General features: G+C 39.8%; 1 protein-coding gene across 1 annotated transcript in view; it reads right to left on the reverse strand.

The window, feature by feature from the left end:
* Positions 1 to 4,917: 4,917 nt before the first annotated feature.
* Positions 4,918 to 21,285, reverse strand: part of LOC115191154 (zinc finger protein OZF-like) — a 29,423-nt gene continuing 13,055 nt past the window's right edge. Inside the window, exon 3 of the mRNA XM_029749109.1 lies at positions 4,918 to 4,960. Within this exon, the coding sequence (XP_029604969.1) occupies positions 4,918 to 4,960 (43 nt within the window). The remainder of the gene's footprint in view (positions 4,961 to 21,285) is intronic.

Consider the following 21,285-nt stretch of genomic DNA (forward strand, 5'->3'; position numbering starts at 1 on the left):
GAGAGAAAACACCATATAGCTGTACTCAATGTGGGAAGCGTTTTATTCAGTCAAGCTCCCTAATCGTGCACCAGAGAATACACACAGGAGAGAAACCTTATAGCTGTACTCAATGTGGGAAGAGTTTTACTCAGGCAAGCTGCCTGAAAGTACACCTCAGAACACACACAGGAGAGAAACCTTACCACTGCTCTGACTGCGGAAAGAGTTTTGTTAGATCAAGTGATTTAAAATCACACCAGAGAACACACACAGGAGAGAAACCACCATATAGCTGTACTCAATGTGGAAAGAGTTTTAATCAGTCATGCTCCTTGATATCACACCAGAGAACACACACAGGAGAGAAGCCTTATAGCTGTACTCAATGTGGGAAGAGTTTTACTCAGTCAAGTGGCCTGATAGCACACCAGAGAACACACACATTAGAGAAATCTCATAGCTGTCATCAATGTGACAAGAGATACTCTGTTAAAAGATCTCTGATCAAACATCAGAAAATACATAAATGAAGGAATTGTTTTAATAATTTCACAGTGTAGAATGTTTTAACATTGTAGTAGGAGTATTTTAATAATGTCACAATGTAGAACCCTAAACGTTTGCCCCCTGTTCTATTGATTTCAGACTGATATGGATATTAGCCTCACGGAAAAATACAAGCTCTGAATTGGAAGAGTTACTATTTATGAGATTTAACAAAAAGTGACTGACAAAAAAAGAGTTGTGTTACACTTACCACGTTGGTGACCCACTTTAATCAAAATGCAACACTTCAAAATGTAGCGAGCTGTTTTCTACAAATTGTCCTCTAACCAGTGATGTACACATTATTCCCAGATTCTGTGTGGTTTTTGAGCTGTTAGTTTTAACAGGATGTGCAACCTCATCTCCCTCCTGTCGCACAACTGATTTCAACATGATACCGATGAGTGATGACAAATAAGTGTTGCGTTCCTTTGTTTAGTGACCCTTAAATTTAAATGCATCACTCCAAAATGTAGCTGACTGTCTTCTGCAGGTTGTCCTCTAACCAGTGAGGTGAAATATATCTCCCATTTCAATGTGTTTTTTTTAGTTGTGTTAGTTTCAACAGCACATACAACCAGATTTTTTCCCCCTAATTGATATCAGTGATTTATTGCTACTTGTCAAAACAACAGCGTTTTTGGTGCTTGTGCAGTTTATACGGTGCTTGTTTAAAAAAAATCTAAGTAATATGATTATTGTGGCAGATGTTTATAGCACATGTTATGTTTAGGTTTTCAATTTATCCCAAACTGTTTCTGCATATTGGTTATTGATTTGGACACGTTAAAAATGTGTTTTGACGTTGGGGCTATCCCACCTAGCAAAATGTAATTGAAAAGCTGTTGAAAATAAGACTATGCAACCAAATATTTAATATTTACATTTCATGTAACATTTAGTAATGATAATTATTTATGTAACCAAATGACATTTTTTGGGTACAATTATATTGACATTGTTGCCCTGCTTTTAGAATATCAGGGTACATTCTCAGATGTGCCAACCCAAATGTACTAGAGCATGACATTGGGGACTGGGCCCCGATCCAACAACATACCTATCTAGTGAACCCTGAAAAGAGAGAGAAGCTCTGCAGTGAGGTGGAAAGTTACTACGGATATTGTAGGAGTTTCCTCTTGAAATCAGACATGTCTGAGGTAAGGACAACTTGGCTGCTGATTGTCTCAAGGGTGGGCAGTCAAAAATATGTGTTTTGTGTTTAGCCAGTGCGTTGCCATGGATCACAATTTATTTTGACTGCACGTTTTGGAGATGAGTTTTGTTTGGGCTCGTTCCAAAGGGACAAGAATTCTAGAAGCTAGTGAGTTTTAGGAAGACGAGAGTTCTAGAAGCTGGTGAGTTTTTGGAAGACGAGAGTTCTAGAAGCTAGTGAGTTTTAGGAAGATGAGAGTTCTAGAAGCTAGTGAGTTTTAGGAAGACGAGAGTTCTAGAAGCTAGTGAGTTTTAGGAAGATGAGAGTTCTAGAAGCTAGTGAGTTTTAGGAAGACGAGAGTTCTAGAAGCTAGTGAGTTTTAGGAAGACGAGAGTTCTAGAAGCTAGTGGGTTTTTGGAACACGAGAGTTCTAGAAGCTAGTGAGTTTTAGGAAGACGAGAGTTCTAGAAGCTAGTGGGTTTTTGGAAGACGAGAGTTCTAGAAGCTAGTGAGTTTTAGGAAGAGGAGAGTTCTAGAAGCTAGTGAGTTTTAGGAAGACGAGAGTTCTAGAAGCTAGTGAGTTTTAGGAAGACGAGAGTTCTAGAAGCTAGTGAGTTTTAGGAAGACGAGAGTTCTAGAAGCTAGTGGGTTTTAGGAAGACGAGAGTTCTAGAAGCTAGTGAGTTTTAGGAAGACGAGAGTTCTAGAAGCTAGTGGGTTTTTGGAACACGAGAGTTCTAGAAGCTAGTGAGTTTTAGGAAGACGAGAGTTCTAGAAGCTAGTGAGTTTTAGGAAGACGAGAGTTCTAGAAGCTAGTGAGTTTTAGGAAGACGAGAGTTCTAGAAGCTAGTGAGTTTTACGAAGACGAGAGTTCTAGAAGCTAGTGAGTTTTAGGATTCTATAGTAAGAAGAGAAAAAGGAGAAAAAAATATTTCAATTGTATATTATTATTTAGAAACAAGTGTGTTTTTCTTGTTTTTAATTGTTGACAGGAGGTGAAGCATTTTAGTTGATTATCATGTGAAATGGAAGTTGTTTTCTGTTGGTGGTGAGCAAACTTGTCCAACAAAAATATAGGATATATTTGTTGTCTTAATGGGGAAGGTGTTACAGGCTTTGGTGTTTCCATTTATGTTTGAGGTTGGACTTTAGCACGTCTAGCTCGTGAGCACGTCTAACTCGTTAGCACGTATAGCTCCTTAGCACGTCTAGCTCGTTAGCACTGTGAGGGAAATTTCTATTAAACCTTACTAATGCTGGTGTAGTAAAATATAATTGTTTAAGCCGAGGCATTGGGCTTGAGATTGGTAAAGAACCTAACTCCTATAACATAGAAAAGTGTGTTGATAGAGGCCTGTTCTAACTGTTCTGGGTGTGTAGAATGAACCCATGATGTTCAGACTGTTCTGGGTGTGTAGAATGAACCCATGATGTTCTAACTGTTCTGGGTGTGTAGAATAAACCCATGATGTTCTAACTGTTCTGGGTGTGTAGAATGAACCCACGATGTTCTAACTGTTCTGGGTGTGTAGAATGAACCCATGATGTTCTAACTGTTCTGGGTGTGTAGAATGAACCCATGATGTTCTAACTGTTCTGGGTGTGTAGAATGAACCCATGATGTTCTAACTGTTCTGTGTGTGTAGAATGAACCCACGATGTTCTAACTGTTCTGGGTGTGTAGAATGAACCCACGATGTCCGGACTGTCAGCCAAGAATATGACAGAAACTGACTGGTTCCTCTTGATCCTCCACAGAGTAAAGGTTATATCCTGCACACCAGTAACACAGCTATTGTTCTGGAGCCTGTTTCTGGGGTAAGATTGTGGTGGAGAAATCAGAATTAGCTAAGTAACATAGATAATTAAGAAGTCTTATCTGCAGAATATGCTGATATGAACTATTGACCTCTTGCTATTAGAATGTCTTCTTTCTGACTCTGGTGTTGGCAGCTGCACTTCCTCCCTCAAACGGGCCTCAGTCACCTTGGGTCCAGAGAGGGGAGAAGTCAGGCTTATCTATCACATGTCCCTGTTGCTAGGCAGAATATCAGCATCTATCACATGTCCCTGTTGCTAGGCAGAATATCAGCATCTATCACATGTCCCTGTTGCTAGGCAGAATATCAGCAGGGAGGCAAAGGAGATCAGAAGGAAACATTGTTTCCATGTGAACTGTGTGTTTATTACAAACCATGTGAAGGGATGGCCTGAGTAATGGGGAACCAATCACTTGTCTCCACAGTGTCTGTGCGTAAGTCACCTCCTCCTAGGGGGAGATTGTATTTGGGGCCCAAGGTCTGGCACAGGATGTGTTGGTGTTTGGAACCATTGTATGTCGTCTCTGAAGTTGCACCTATCCTGAGATAGTATATAACCCAGAAGCCTCCTTGTTATAACAAGCCTTTTAATAAAAGTAAAACCTTGATTATTAATTTAGCCTCTCCTCATTATTGATCAAGGGTAGAATTCCCACCACAGCACGTCTAGCCCGTTAGCACGTCTAGCCCGTTAGCACGTCTAGCCCGTTAGCACGTCTAGCCCGTTAGCACGTCTAGCTCGTTAGCACGTCTAGCCCGTTAGCACGTCTAGCTCGTTAGCACGTCTAGCCCGTTAGCACGTCTAGCTCGTTAGCACGTCTAGCACGTCTAGCTCGTTAGCACTTAGGACGCACTGATTGGTGTCACCTCGTTAGTCAGTATGTGTTACACCTGTGCTGGCTTGTCCATCTTGTTATGGTTGAATATTGCATCCAATTGTTAAAATTTTAATCAATGAATTTTCCTTAGAATGCTCATTAGTCTTTCAGTTATTATTCTGTTTTGTATCCTCTTATGTTTGCTGAGTAGTAAATATTTCTGTTTATTTTTATTTGTTTTTTATTTGTTTTTTCCTGTGAAGCCATTGCGTTGCATCCATGTCTGAAATGTGCTGTATGAATAAAGCTTGATTTGATTTGAACATATTGTATTACAAATGAACCCAATGACCAACCAATCAACAGACTCTTGCAAAACCAATGAACAAATATGTGCAAAAGCAACATGTATCTTGGTCCATCTTAGTATGAAAAACAGTATAAATTCAGTATATCTTCTACTAACATGACGTTTTCTCTATTGAGATAATTTCCATATTAATTTCCAGCCAGATATAAAATGTTTGTGGTTTGACTAATTTAGTAGAGTAGTTTTGGGGGGGGTGCATTAGTAGGGGTTGGGCCTGTTGCTCTGCTCACTGCCTGGGCATATGTGCGGCTGTCATGTTGAGGTCCTTGCTGCAGGGGCGGGGGGGAGGGCAGAAGGGGCATAGGTCTTATCTGGGGGGCCTATATAGGGTGTGGCCAAGGTTTATTTGGGGTGGTCTCAGCTGGTTGGGGTGTGTCTGTAGAAGCGGGGGTCTGGGTGTAGGTCCTCTTGGTGTGGGTTCTCTCGGTGCAGGTCCTTCGGGAGGGGGTCTTGCAGGTCTGGGAGAGTGTCTGCGTGTCTGGGCAGGGTGTCTGTTGCTCTGTTTGTCCTGTGTGAGGTGCTGGGGCTACAGATGAGAGTGACGTCCTTCAGGGTCCTGCAAACGTTGGGATTGCTACCTTGCAGAGGTGGACCTGGTCATAAAGGCTGTTCAAGTCCAGGGTAGAGTGGTGGGCCAGGTAGATGTTAGATTTTGAGGTACAGTTCTAACATGACATATTATTTCCTAACCATTCACAATGCTGGCTGAGGTACGAGTAAAACATGACATATTATTTCCTAACCATTCACAATGCTGGCTGAGGTACGAGTAAAACATGACATTATTTCCTAATTGTCAAAAAATCCCCACTCCTTAATCAACTGGTCTCTCTCTGTTTAACCAGAATAACGTGAATTGTGACCTTCAAGCTGTTAGACTGTTAGTCCATAATCAACTAGTCTCTCACTGAGACAGCTTTGATGGCCCAATAAAAAAACTGTAAGTTTCTGCCAGCCAATGTGATAATTCCAGTACAGTACATGTGTAAAGAGATAATTCCAGTACAGTACATGTGTAGAGGGATAATTCCAGTACAGTACATGTGTAGAGGGATAATTCCAGTGCAGTACATGTGTAGAGGGATAATTCCAGTGCAGTACATGTGTAGAGGGATAATTCCAGTGCAGTACATGTGTAAAGGGATAATTCCAGTGCAGTACATATGTAAAGGGATAATTCCAGTGCAGTACATGTGTAAAGGGTGTTGAGGGATAATTCCAGTGCAGTACATGTATAGAGGGATAATTCCAGTACAGTACATGTGTAAAGAGTGTTGAGGGATAATTCCAGTGCAGTACATGTGTAGAGGGATAATTCTAGTGCAGTACATGTGTAGAGGGATAATTCCAGTGCAGTACATGTGTAAAGGGTGTAGAGGGATAATTCCAGTGCACCGGTTATTGACTGGAGACTTAAAATGCTGAAAACAGGTCCCTGGTGGAATGACAACAACATGGCTGCTTGTTAAAGAAGAGATGGAGAGAGAGACAGAGATAACCATATACATTGCACATGGACCGTAACAAATCCTGAATGTATTGAAATGCCTGGGCTCGCAGGGGATGTGTTAATTCATAACCCATCATTTATACCTGTTAATTCATAACCCATCATTTATACCTGTTAGTTCATAACCCATCATTTATACCTGTTAATTCATAACCCATCATTTATACCTGTTAGTTCATAACCCATCATTTATACCTGTTAATTCATAACCCATCATTTATACCTTTTGCTTGAAAGGGGTGGTTCAGGCAGGCTGGCACGCTCCCTGACCTTACTTCTTACTTGACAGGAACTAATGGGGATCCATAATAAACCCTAGGAAGAGTAGCTGCTGCCTTGACAGGAAATAATGGGGATCCATAATAAACCCCAGGAAGAGTAGCTGCTGCCTTGACAGGAAATAATGGGGATCCATAATAAACCCCAGGAAGAGTAGCTGCTGCCTTGGCAGGAACTAATGGGGATCATAATAAATACAAATACTTTATCAATATATTTGTGTCTCTTTACTCTCGGATTCTAAAATGCTAATTAACATCAAAGTAGACGACATGCAAGACTACAAATCCCTGCAAGCTCCTGCATGTCATCTCTAGCTGACACCTTTCACAGAACAGTTCACTGAATTGTCCATTGAAATACATTTTGACAATTTAATCATTGCTACATTAAGGCCTGATTGGTGGAGTGCTGCAGAGATGGTTGTCCTTCTGGAAGGTTCTCCCATCTCCACAGAGGAACTCTGGAGCTCTGTCAGAGTGAACATCGGGTTCTTGTTCACCTCCCTGACCGAGGCCCTTCTCCCCCGATTTCTCAGTTTGGCCAGGCAGCCAGCTCTAGGAAGAGTCTTGGTGGTTCCAAACTTCTTCCATTTAAGAATGATGGAGGCCACTGTGTTCTTGGGGACCTTCAATGCTGCAGACATTTTTTGCTACCTTTCCCCAGATCTGTGCCTCGACACTATCCTGTCTCAGATCTCTATGGACAATTCCTTTGACCTCATGGCTTGGTTTTTGCTCTGACATGCACTGTAAACTGTGGGACCTTATATAGACAGGTGTGTGCCTTTCCAAATCATGTCTAATCAATTGAATTTACCACAAGTCGACTCCAATCAAGTTGTAGAAACATCTCAAGGACGATCAATGGAATCAGGATGCATCTGAGCTCAATTTCGAGTCTCATTGCAAAGGGTCTGAATACTTAAGTTAATCAATTTGCAAAAATGTCAAACTGTTTTTGGTTTGTCATTATGGGGTATTTTGTGTAGATTGATGAGGGGGGAAATTATACAATTTTAGAATAAGGCTGTAACGTAACAAAATGTTGAAAAAGTGAAGGGGTCGGAATACTTAACGAATGCACTGTATATCACTGGCAGGGTTTTCTACCATTGGCAGTTTTGTACACAGTCATGTGATACGTGGTATAGAAAAGTCCAATCTTAGGAGAGTACATGGAGAGTACACGCACTATACAGTGTGTCTGCAGGTGTCCTTCTGTCAAAACCACTGATACAGGAGCCACTCCACCCTCTGGTGGGATGGATCATGTCTACAGAGAAACCTAGATTCAAATACTTAGATGTTTGTTTATTGGGTATATGTTGTGAAATTGTTAGATATTACTTGATAGATATTACTGCACTGTCGCAGCTAGAAACACAAGCATTTCGCTACACCCACAATAATATCTGCTAAACATGTGTATGTGACCAATAAAATGTGATTTGATTTGAAATAAACGTCCTATTTAACAAAGGTGCTTTTGGCTGGAGTCAAAATGACTCCAAAGGATTTGAATTAAAAGTCAATTTTGATACAGAAACACTAAACCATGATTTAGATTTATTAAGAACAAGTTGATTGACAAAGTCATGAAAAATTGGAATAATTGAATGAACCACATTTTGGCTATGATAAAAGATATGCCTCTGGGGTCAAAATGATCCATGTCAGAAGTATGGTTCAATGCAAATATGTAGTGGGTGTAAAGTTTGTTTTAAATTCTCACTCATTAAAAACGAATCAATTAACACATGCTTCTCTTTGAACGACTTAATATAATAATAAACTTTTCTGAAATAAATGAAAAATCACCGTTTGGTTCCTCCACTGCGTTGCCCTCCAGTCAGCAGATGGCGATGTGCGTCTTTTAGGTTCAGGCGATGCTGCCAGTGTGACGTATAATCTAGTGGACGGGACGCTCCTTCAACAACAACAGCTAGTCAGACACCTCGGTAGCTTTCTAGCAAACATAGCTACAACATTCACGCTCTTTACACTGGTTTGGTGTATATTAGTCGCTGTGTATTAAACACACTTCTGTTATATGTACTTGTTGGCCCATTTAATTATATATTTACGTTGTTTGTCAGCTAGCTGGTTTGCTAAGTTAGCTTAGAACTAGGCTAGTCGCTAATGCTAGCTAGCTATTATCTCCGACCATGAGTTCACTAAGCTACTCTCCTCCTGTTAAAGAAGAGGAGGTCTGCTGGACGGAGAAAGAAGTTCTAGTGAAAGAGGAGGAGGAAGAGAAAGATGTTACAATACAAAAACAAGTAGAGGGTGAGGCTGTTACCGTGAAAGAAGAAGAGAAAGACGTTTCAGTGAAAGAAGAGGAAGACGCGTTCAGAGTGAAAGAGGAGGAGGATGTTACAGTAAAAGAAGAGGAGGATGCAGTTATTGGATTGAAAGAGGAGGAGGGGGAGATTACTGTCACATTGGAGGAAGAAGAGGAGGTTGGAGATCTGTTTAACACCAGTAAGTACCGTCTCTGCAGTCGTTGAACCAATATGCAGTAAAGGGGTTCTACACTTTAATGTTGTTCTGTAGGAATGGCTGAAGCTACACTGTAACGTGTAGAACATCAAGAGTGGACCATCAACAAAACGTTAACAATTGATCAAATGCATCCAATGACAATGCCTGAAATACTGTAGTCCTCAATATCTCCTATTCGATTAGCCCAAGATGTTCTCTTAAAGGGGCAATCAGCAGTTGTTACATCCATTTTGGGACTTATACATTAATGATATGTACCCATTGTTTCTTGAATAATTCACTTATAAATGCCTCATGAGCTTAGTTCAACTGTCGTACCCCATCAGAACCCAAAATATAAGCTTTTTTTTTACTCCAATGTTTGTCAGTAAATATAAACAAACATTGTATATCCTCAAAATATGGTTAAAACTATAATGTTGATATCATGGATGGTTACATTTCTCCAGCCCCATCCCTCAGCTTTTTACCGAAACGGGCAGGGAGTACGCTTTGTTATTGTTTCTACTGCTGATTGCTGCCCCCGTTACTCCTCAAGGTCCAAGGACTGCATGTTATTTTCAGAGGTAGACTGGCTCTGGCAGCTAAAATAGTAAAATATTCCATCTAAATGTGAATCAATTCTCAATTGCGATATGTTTCTAGAAACATAAATTGCGGTACTTTCATATAACGTCAAATCATTTCTCACAATACTTAAAAATCACATCAAAATCGGTAAAGTCTAAGTTGGTGTCTTGACAGATTTGTAAAAACGGTTTATCATAAAACACTATATATATTATTTAAATGTTGCTGACACCCCTCCCCAGAGGTGTCTCATTATTGGGATTCATTGCTGATTCCTACCTGTAGCTCACTATGAGGTGTCTAGTGATACAGGTTAAGGGCCCTGTTGGAGATTGGTGGTTGGTAGCGGAGTCGAGGGAACAAGCAGGGTTGGACACGGCCATGTTATTATCCCACACACAGTCTCTGTGGTTCATATGAACCCCATTCCTGGGAATTAGATTTAATTACAAATCTTCCGTCTGTTACCACAGAAGGGTTCCGTCTGTCCCATTCCCAGCTAGGTTACGAGGCGCTTTGTCACCAGTACCTATGACTGGTTGATAGGGGAGTGGTTTCAGTCTGTCCAGTACCTATGACTTGATAGGGGAAACCTCCATGCTTATTATAGAAAAAGTAATTAGGGGGAAACTATTTAGTAAACTGAAATAAAATAACAAACCTGTTTGAAAACTATTCCAAAACTATCTTTGACTCCAAAACTAAAATAGCCTAAAATAATAACCAGCATGAATTATGTTCAGTTTGAATAATTTATATCTTAACTTTGGGCAAAAATAGAATTGGGTTTAAAATATTTTTTATGTGGTTTTAAAGCTTCTGAACCTGGTGGCTGGTAAATGATGCCATGGGATGGCAATGTTTCAAATAGACCTAGCTTGTGTATCACTATCACTAGCCATCACCAGAAATACTTTAAGAAATGAGGATATTGGAAACTCCTTTCAACTCGTATTAACAGCTTAAAGAAAATAACATTGGCATGAATTACCCTCCGTGAACTAGAAGCACAACATTACAAATATTTTCAGAGATGTGAGATAATGAACTTGTTCTCTGTAATATCGTATTGCTTTGCAATCGTAACAGTACGTACTTTCAAGGATAATAGGCATGTTTCTCGACTCATACCCTAACTTTAAAAATTGTTTTGGTGAGATTTGGTGACAATGTGAACGCGATTGGTCGACAGTCTCTTGGCGTTATATTCGCTTTGACATTTTCTGGAATCGTTTTTATTTGAAAACGTTTTTGTTTACTTGCCTGCCTATTGAATTTGGAATGCACTGTACTGTTCATCTCTGAAACTCACTGAGATAATTCCTTTCATACAGCAGTAGCAATACAGGGATATAACATCTACAGAAAAGACAGGAATGCTTATGGGGGAGGTGTTGCAACATTGTATAAAATATTCTACACCCTCAGTTTCCTGCTCCAGTGAGTTCTGGACAGACACAGCTGTAGGCTATTTGTGCAAAGGATAAGAAGTAATCAGGTATTTTATGACATTTCCACAGGATCAGAGAATTACATTTTTCCTTTTTATGCTGAGTGGTTATTGAAAGGACGAGAGCTGGAAATATTTTACTAAAATACTTTGAGGAACTATTGTCATTTGCAATTGATTTTGATTAGACTTTGTTTACTTGCTGTTTGAGGTGAAGAAAAAATTACTTTGAGAAGCTCCACAATTCATTAGTGGTGGTGCATTAAGACAATCAGAAATACTATCAGACATCCCAAATGGGCACATTTATAGGCCTACATTTGCACACAGGCCAGGTAGACTAGTCCTACTTCTATATGCGTAATTAGGTGTGCGTCCTTACTCAACATTGACAGGAGTGTTTCAAACAAAGACAATGAATAAATTGACAAAACTGAAGCATCTTGCGGGGTCAGGTCTGGGTGGTCTGCCAGGAGCCGTTTCATTTAGTATCCATTTGGGTCGGCATGGGGAATGATTGTATTTTCCCATAGTATGTTGTACCGAAGTTGACCGACTGAAAGGGAGTGTAACTTTGATTATAATTACACTTCCCTGAAGGAGGGAAACGAGGTACAACACCTGTTTGTCCCCGCCCCTTCCTGGGTCGGTGAAGAGCGATATTAAATCGAAGGAATAAATCCGAGCCTCACGCTCATCACCTGTGGAAGGCGGGGCTTCCAGCGAGGCGTGGATTTAATAGTATGTTGTACCTAGTTTACCTTAACTTTATTGACAACACCCAAATGGATACTGTCATTAACGCAGTTCTTCAATAATTACACATAATTCTTAATACTGTAGCTGTTTAGTTACAGTCACATGTTCAACTATCGTTTGCTGATCCAGGAAATCATTTTCTGAATGACAGTCAAATGACAAACATCATGACATGGGTATATTTGTTGTTAGGTGAAGTTATGGGCCAATTTGGCAAACAGTGTTCAAACCCTCATTGTCAGGCTGATGGAAAAGCCAAAGAGCATTTTACTGGTTGAAGTGTTTTTCAATACAAAGCAATTGATTTGTGATGATGACACAAACATTATATAATAGGTTGATTTATAGTAGGGTCTCATTAGTCTGTTTGGACACAGAGATACTTTGCTCATAATGTGTAGAGAACTGTTCCTTCATGGATAGGCTATTGTACAACACACAGAGCTATTTTCCTTTATTCAGGACATTTAGAATGACAACACATTACAGAGAAGCCTAGTGGAATTATTCACAAAATTATCTGGTGATCAGCTTATGAAATGTCACGACAGACATTTTAGTTTCCTTGTTTCACCTGAAATATTAAATGATTTATAATCCTAGGTCTATATTGTTGTTAGGTGAAGTTATGGGTCCTACAGTAGGTCTGTGTTATTGTTAGGTGAAGTTATGGGTCCTACAGTAGGTCTATGTTGTTGTTAGGTGAAGTTATGGGTCCTACAGTAGGTCTATGTTGTTGTTAGGTGAAGTTATGGGTACTACAGTAGGTCTATGTTATTGTTAGGTGAAGTTATGGGTCCTACAGTAGATCTATGTTATTGTTAGGTGAAGTTATGGGCCAATTTGTAAACAGTGTACAAACCCTCATTGTCAGGCTGATGGAAAAGCCAAAGAGAATTTTACTGGTTGAAGTACAAAGCGGTTGATTTGCGATGATGACACAAACATTATATTAAACATTACATTCAAACGAGCCTTACAATTATAATCCAAAGTAGTGTGAAATGCACTCATGAGCAACCTGGAAATGGAGGTTACTCCCCTGAGTTTTCCCCCATTCACATTCAGAATACATTGTGAAAAACTAAAATCTTTGCTCACCATTTTTGCTCCAGGCAGATATACTACATCCATAACTGTCGGTTTCCTCATTAGCAGGGTGGAGTTTCTGCAATGAAATTGCATGTGCATCGCCCTCGTGCCGCAATTTTAGCAAACACAGAAAGGGGCCTATATTGGATACCAAAAGTCGTCTGGCACAGTGCTTAGAGTTTCAGTAACTTTAACTTATTTCTAGCCTACCATCATCAATTTTACTACTAATGTGAAAACAAAACATTCATTACAGACGTCAATTGTTGTACAACATCATGGCTACGCTGTTGGCATTACCTTTTACAGTGGATTTCTACTGTTGTGGGCCTTTAATCATCTGTCTGACTGTTGTTCACACAGGAGAGATATGGGACTATCGTGGATCCTCTGGGGAGCCTCAACAACCTCATGATGCTGACGAGGCAGAGAAGAGTCTCTCCAGATCAGAACACCTCAATAAACACCTGCAGAGACCCACAGGGAAGAGAACTCACTGCTGCTCTGACTGTGGGAAGAGATTCAACTCATCAGGCATTAAAATTCATCAGAGAATCCACACAGGAGAGAAACCTTATAGCTGTGGTCAATGTGGGAAGAGTTTTACTCAATCAAACAGCCTGATATCACACCAGAGAACACACACAGGAGAGAAACCTTTTCTCTGTGATCAATGTGGGAAGAGTTTTACTACATCTGGCTCTCTGACTATACACCAGAGAACACACACAGGAGAGAAACATATATGTGGTCAATGTGGGAAGAGTTTTGGCCAATCTAGCCATCTGACAGTGCACCAGAGAATACACACAGGAGAGAAATCTTATCGCTGTGCTCAATGTGGGAAGAGGTTTATTACATCTAGTGATCTGACTCTACACCAGAGAACACACACAGGAGATAAACCTTATAGCTGTGATCAATGTGGGAAGAGTTTTGCCTCATCTAGTGATCTGACTCGACACCAGAAAACACACAGAGGAGAGAAATCTCTTAGCTGTGACCAGAGATAATCTGATAAAAGATCTCTGATCAAATATCAGAAAATACATGAAGGAGTTGTTTCATGATTTCAATGAATTAATGTCACAATGTAGAATGTTTTAACATTGTAGTAGGAGTATTTTAATAATGTCACAATGTAGAACCCTAAATATTTGCCCCCTGTTCTATTGATTTCAGCATGATATGGATATTAGCCTCAGGGGGAAAATCCAGGCTCTGAATTAGAAGAGTTACTATTTATGAAATTTAACAAAAAGTGACTTACAAAAAAAGAGTTGTGTTACACTTACCACGTTGGTGACCCACTGGAATCAAAATGCATCACTTCAAAATGTAGCTAGCTGTTTTCTACAAATTGTCCACTAACCAGTGATGTACACATTATCCCCAGATTCCATGTGGTTTTTGAGCTGTTAGTTTTAACAGGACGTGCAACCTCATCTCCCTTCTGTCACACAATTGATTTCAACATGATATCGATGAGTTATGACAAATAAGTGTTGTGTTCCTTTGTTTAGCGACCCCTAAATTTAAATGCATCACTCCAAAATGTAGCTGACTGTCTTCTGCAGGTTGTCCTCTACCCAGTGAGGTAAAATATATCTCCCATTTCCATGTGTTTTTTTAGTTGTCTTAGTTTCAACAGCATGTACAACCTGATTTCCCCCCTAATCGATATCAGTGATTTATTGCTACTTGTCAAAAGAACAGCGTTTCTGGTGCTTGTGCAGTTTATAAGGTGCTTATTTAAAAAAATAAAAGTAATATGATTATTGTGGCAGATGTTTGTGTATATAGTACATTTTATGCTTTCAATTTATCCCAAACTGTTTCTGCATATTGGTTATTGATTTGGACACGTTAAAACTGTGTTTTGACATTGGGGATATCCCACCTAGCAAAATGTAATTGAAAAGACGTTGAAAATAAGACTATGCAACCAAATATTTCATATTTACATTTCATGTAAGATTTAGTAATGATTATTATTTATGCAACCAACTGACCATTTTTTGGGTACAATTATATTCACATTGTTGCCGTGTTTTTATGAATATCAGGGTTTATTCTCACATGTGCCAACCCAAATGTACTAGAGCATGACATTGGGGACTGGGCCCCGATCCAACAACATGCCTATCTAGTGAACCCTGAAAAGTGAGAGAAGCTCCGCAGTGAGATGGAAAGTTACTATGGATATTGCAGGAGTTTCCTCTTGAAATCAGACATGTCCGTGGTAAGGACAACTTGATTGTCTCAAGGGTGGGCAGTCCAAAAGTTTTGTGTTTAACCAGTGCGTTGCCATGGATCACAATTTATTTTGACTGCACGTTTTTCCGTTTTGGAGATGAGTTTTGTTTGGGCTCGTTCCAAGCGGACGAGAGTTCTAGATGCTAGAGAGTTTTAGGGGGAGAGAGTTCTAGAAGCTAGTGGGTTTTAGGAAGATGAGAGTTCTAGAAGCTAGTGGGGAAAAAATGTTTTTTTCTTGTTTTTAATTGTTGACAGCCAGTAGACACCATGTTCATATCAGTGAAGGTGAAGCATTGTAGTTTATTATAATGTGAAATGGAAGTTGTTTTCTGTTGTTTTCTGTTGGTGGTCAGCATTCTCTTAAGGTGTTAGTCTTTGGTTTTTCCATTTTTGTTTTGAGGTTAGGGTTAGTGGAGAGTGGAGAGTCAACACCTTTAGTTGCTCCACCTTTTTGGTTTGTTTCCTGTCTTTAAGTTTGGTGTTAGTTTTTCTTTTGTTTTCCTCTTCTTGGGCAGATTTAGTGGGTCTCAGGGTGGGTGTCTTTTAGGTCCCAGTTGTTGTTTCTAGTCAACTTTCAGTGTCCCAAGCTTATATTTTGGGTTGGATATTGCATCCAATTAACATTTTAATCACTGGCATTTCCATAGGGTGCTCATTAGTCTTTCAGTTTAGTCTTCTGTTTTTTATCCTCTTATGTTTGTTGTGTACTAAATATTTCTGTTTATTTTCAATGTTTTTCCTGTGAAGCCATTTTGTTGTATCCATGTCTGAAATGTGCTGTATGAATCAAGCTTGATTTTATTTGAACATATAATAAAACAAATTAACCCAATGACTGACCAATCAACAGACTCTTGGTCCCTCTTAGTATGAAAAACAGTATCAATCCCACTTTTCCAGCCTGCTGAAGGCGTGGTGGAGTGGTAAACACCACCCCCGGCTCTACCAGGGGCTTGAGGTGGTCTCCCACAGCTCTGCTTATGTCATGTTCTGTGGCCTTGCTGTTCCATTTCTTGACTGCCCCTGCAACACAGAAACACATTTAGTCATATTATATAAAACACTCAAAGTAATGGATATGGAGCATCTATGGCCTCAGTTACACCTGGCACCTAAATGTGACTTCTGTCATCTGATCACTCCAAGCTGCATTAGGTTCAGATCTACCAGGATGGGCCTTTGACATAGTCTGGATGCAATCAAGCCACCAAATATGCATCAGCAATGTAAAGAGATGGGGTGAATGAGTGGGGAAAGTACATTTGACACAAATTACCTTCATAATATCAAAGAACATGTGTGTGTCTGAGGGGAAATTAACTTTCATTCAGCCAAAAGGGTTGAGAAACTACACCTATATCAGTGGACAATTTGCACTAATGTAAATAAACATAGATGATGGAACATATTCCCTTTTGCTGACGTGATGAACCGCTAAGGGGACATAAATATTTACCATCTAAACCATGTGTGACCTCTCACCTCTCTGGCTGTAGAAGTGTTCTTCCTAACCAGTCCCTCAACAGCTCTCTGACTGAGCTCCACCCTCACTGGGTCTTCAGAGGAGAGGAAGGCTGAGGAGGGATGGAAAGATGAATGGATCAGTCAGTCAATAAAGTGTAGAGCTGCTGTCTATGCTGTCTGACAAAATCACTATTTTAGTAGTTCATTAAAGTAAATAAGGCTTTATGACTGCTGAATACCAACGATCAATCACTTAGATCATGTATTTTCAGGTAGAGATACATCCTTGGGACATCCCTAGGCCATTTTAGTTGACATTTAAAATGGTTAAGGTAGGGGTTAAGGTTAGGGTTTAGGGTGGGGATGTCCCAAAGATCGCAGATAGCATTGAGCATTCTTCTATCTCTTTTACATAGCAGGTGTAAAAGAAACACAGACATTTAGACAAGTAGGCACGCAATGGATTATGGTCATTGTAGTTAATTACGTTTTATGCACTAAACTATGTTGAATATTGGCCTGTTGGAAACTACAACTCCACTATATCACACAGTTCAGTCTGGATCTGATTTATCTCTAGAGAAACTACAACTCCCTACTACATCACACAGTTCAGTCTGGGTCTGATTTATCTGTAGAGAAACTACAACTCCCTACTACACCACACAGTTCAGGATGGATCTGATTTATCTCCAGAGAAACTACAACTCCCTACTACATCACACAGTTCAGTCTGGGTCTGATTTATCTCTAGAGAAACTACAACTCCCTACTACATCACACAGTTCAGGCTGGATCTGATTTATCTCTAGAGAAACTACAACTCCCTACTACATCACACAGTTCAGTCTGGGTCTGATTTATCTCTAGAGAAACTACAACTCCCTACTACATCACACAGTTCAGGCTGGATCTGATTTATCTCTAGAGAAACTACAACTCCCTACTACATCACACAGTTCAGGCTGGATCTGATTTATTGCCGGAGTAGCTCTAGACACACCCATCCGACAGACGTATAGGTGTGCAACCACACACCCTCTGGGCAGACAGGCCAAAGGCGCTTGGCCCAATTCAGGGAACCGTTGATCTACTTCAGAGGAACTGTGTCTAGAGTGATTTCCTGTTGTTTTGACACCTCACTGGAAAACTAGAATAACTAGCTGTTGCTACAGAACAAGACGACCAATTCACAGTTAGTCTGTGTCTCGTTCTCCACACACGTACACATACCAAGATCACGTGTTTTCTATATGCACAAGATAGTTTGACTATATAAGGCTTCTGAACTCCTTGTGTCATCGAGCTCTCGGCCTTCCACCTCAGAGTGTAGGGCTGACCAGCTACATTATTGCAATTCTTATCAAATAATTGATTGTTTGAAGAAATGACAAAGTCTCTCCTTATTGGTTAGAATTTCCACCACAATGTGCAGTAGGCTTTTTCAATTCCAACAATTTTAGACCAGACTCATAGTACAGAATGAATGACTGACTGCCCAGTTCAACATCAGTTCACCTTCTCACCTCATACTGTATTGGAGCAGCAGCAGCTGACTGCCCGGTTCAACATCAGTTCATCGTCTCACCTCATACTGTATTGGAGCAGCAGCAGCTGACTGCCCGGTTCAACATCAGTTCACCGTCTCACCTCATACTGTATTGGAGCAGCAGCAGCTGACTGCCCGGTTCAACATCAGTTCACCGTCTCACCTCATACTGTATTGGAGCAGCAGCAGCTGACTGCCCGGTTCAACATCAGTTCACCGTCTCACCTCATACTGTATTGGAGCAGCAGCAGCTGACTGCCCGGTTCAACATCAGTTCACCGTCTCACCTCATACTGTATTGGAGCAGCAGCAGCTGACTGCCCGGTTCAACATCAGTTCACCGTCTCACCTCATACTGTATTGGAGCAGCAGCAGCTGACTTGATCGTTGATGCTAATCATCATGTTTGAATCTGAGAGTAAATTGAGCCGACTACACTCTAAAAATGAAGGGTTCAACTGGAGTTGTTCTCAGATCCCCTAAGAACCGTAGGGTTCTTGGTCAATGAAAAACAGCCCCAAAAGGTTCTTCAAAGAACTTGTTAGAAGGTGGGTTCATCGAGGAACCTCCGTTGTGGCTGGACTTCTTCCGGGAACTTCGCAATTACAACTGAAAACGATGGTGACAAGTTTGGATGCGACAACAGTTAAAAAGGTTAAGTTGGGTTGATGTTTGGCTGTGAATATGTCTCGAAATCATTTATTATAATAATATAACATACTAATAATGAATAACGAAGACAATGATGGTTTTCTGTGAATATCTTCCATAACGTTACTATAGCTAATTAACGTAAATATTAGAAAGCCGGGTTTGACCGTCGGCGTTGTATGAGCTACAGTACAGTACCGTTAGCTAGCTAGCTAATGTTATGTCCTAACAAGGCACAACTAGGTTTGGATTATTTCCTCAACTATATTCTTTCCCATATATTGTATATCGTTTCCATGAAGACAACATGGCTTTACACTCATTAATGTAAGTTTCCAATCTAGAGCAGTTCTCACTTTTGTGATAATGAACTGGCTAACGTTAGCTTCGTTAGCTTCGTTAACTAACTAACTAACTAACTAACTAACTAACTAAGGACGGTGACCTGTCCAGACGAGATGTTACAACGAACTGAATCGTCAATGGAGGTCTTCCTCTTTATATAGCCTGCTACAGCATGCAATACTATTAACTCACAAGGGGGCATAACGTTACATGGACAATATTATCCCATTTTGGAAACGTTACATGTACAATACTACCCCATTTTGGAAACGTTACATGTACAATACTATCCCATTTTGGAAACGTTACATGTACAATACTATCCAATTTTGGAAACGTTACATGTCCGCCCCCTTGTGGAGGGAAATTAATATCTTAGATGGTAGCTGTTGATGGGATTCAAATGGATAATGGTACTAATACAGTGTCTAGACTACCTCTTTTGTATAAATGCCCTTCAGAATCCCAACACAGTATTGCCACGCAGCAAAATGTTGCATATAATCTTTCAAGTCAGCCTGAGAAATTATTGAACAATTTATGTACAAAGATATCTTGAAATGTGATTAGGCCTGTATGGCAGTACTGTTACTGTATGGCAGTACTGTATTGGCTAGTGCTTTCTCCAATGTGTTCTTCTATTTTACATTGTATGTCGATGCCATTTATCTTTCAAGATTTACTTAATATATATATATATTAATGCTTGTAAGACTATTCTTTGACACATTTTCTCTTCCTTTGAAATTCTTATAGGACAGAACATGGACACAATGCAATTGGGATCAAGAAGAAGGTACAGATATGTTGTAGGACAGCTGCATTTGAAGTGTACATTTTACATACATAGCAGTCAATACAAACTGAAATCTATTAGCATACAAATGTGTGCAAATTATCTTGTCAGAAATGAATCAAGTCCATGGAATGGATATAGACAAAAAGATAATTCAAGGACTATCAGAGGTAGAGAGGCGAGGCAGGGGTGAGGACATCATCCTGCTATTTTGACAGTCCCTGAAGGCCAATACAGAAGAGGGATTTGCTCTTATTCCTTCCCTTTTCTCTAATGTATTTTGTATTAAAATTAGCAAGTGTAGTAATATCATTGCTTTACTTTACTAGGACTGGAGACCACAGCAGCGATTCTGCTCTTGCCCAACCTCTTCAATGAGGACCCGAGTGGCCTTTATGTCCGTGACAAGGTATGTCTATGCACCAATCATCTGTTTCTTCATAAACATAGGTGTGCATGTTTATATAAAACTACAGCTGAACATTTGTTATGTTCTTTGTTAATTGTATGTGTATTAATATTTTCTTACTTTTGTTGACACAGATTTCACCGCTCTTCACTCCTTTACTGCACATCGGTGGAAATCCATTTCACCATGAGAGTGAAATCCCACTGGCCTTTGATGGGGAGAACATCCAGGCCCTCGAGGACGTCCCCATGGGACTTGGGGCTCTGCTACGACTGGATTTTTATTTTCCCTTCAATTTCCCAAAAATGTCAGAAAAACAGTTATGTTGTTAAGTTACTGTGTTCTGGGGATAAGAGAAGTTGGGGTGAAGTTACCAGGGCCGGTCATAAAGATGGAAAACTTCCTAACATAACTAAGTGGATATGATATACAGACTAAAGCTGAAAAATCTGTATTTAGCATCAAGTCTACAATATTGTTCGTTTACCTATGATTCATTTTTAATGTTGTTTCTATTGTACATCATTATTTTATTTGTTTTAAATGTCATGAAAAGCACTATACAAAGTAAATGTATTATTTATTATGGTATGACATGTCTGCAGAAATGTTGCAATTTTGTAATGTGTTTTGTTTGTTAAATTGTTTTGTAAATATTCATTCACATTTGTGGTGCCACAAAATAAATAATGAATTATTTAAATCAATATTGTCAATATTATTGTTATTAAAATATGTTTTTATAATGGAGGGAGGGTGGAAAGGAAGTTTAAAGGTTCTTCTTTGAAGGTTCTTCAAATAACTTTTAGGGGTTCCCCCACAGTTTCAATTTGAAGAACCCCTAAAGGATACTCCAGGAACCTTTACTTTTTAGAGTGTATATTGTTAAAAGTCACCTTGGCCGAGAGACATTTACATAGTTATACACAGCCCAATTTGGGATGACTATTTTAGGGTGAA

Source organism: Salmo trutta, unplaced genomic scaffold (genome assembly GCF_901001165.1).
Source record: "Salmo trutta unplaced genomic scaffold, fSalTru1.1, whole genome shotgun sequence".
Taxonomy (NCBI): domain Eukaryota; kingdom Metazoa; phylum Chordata; class Actinopteri; order Salmoniformes; family Salmonidae; genus Salmo; species Salmo trutta.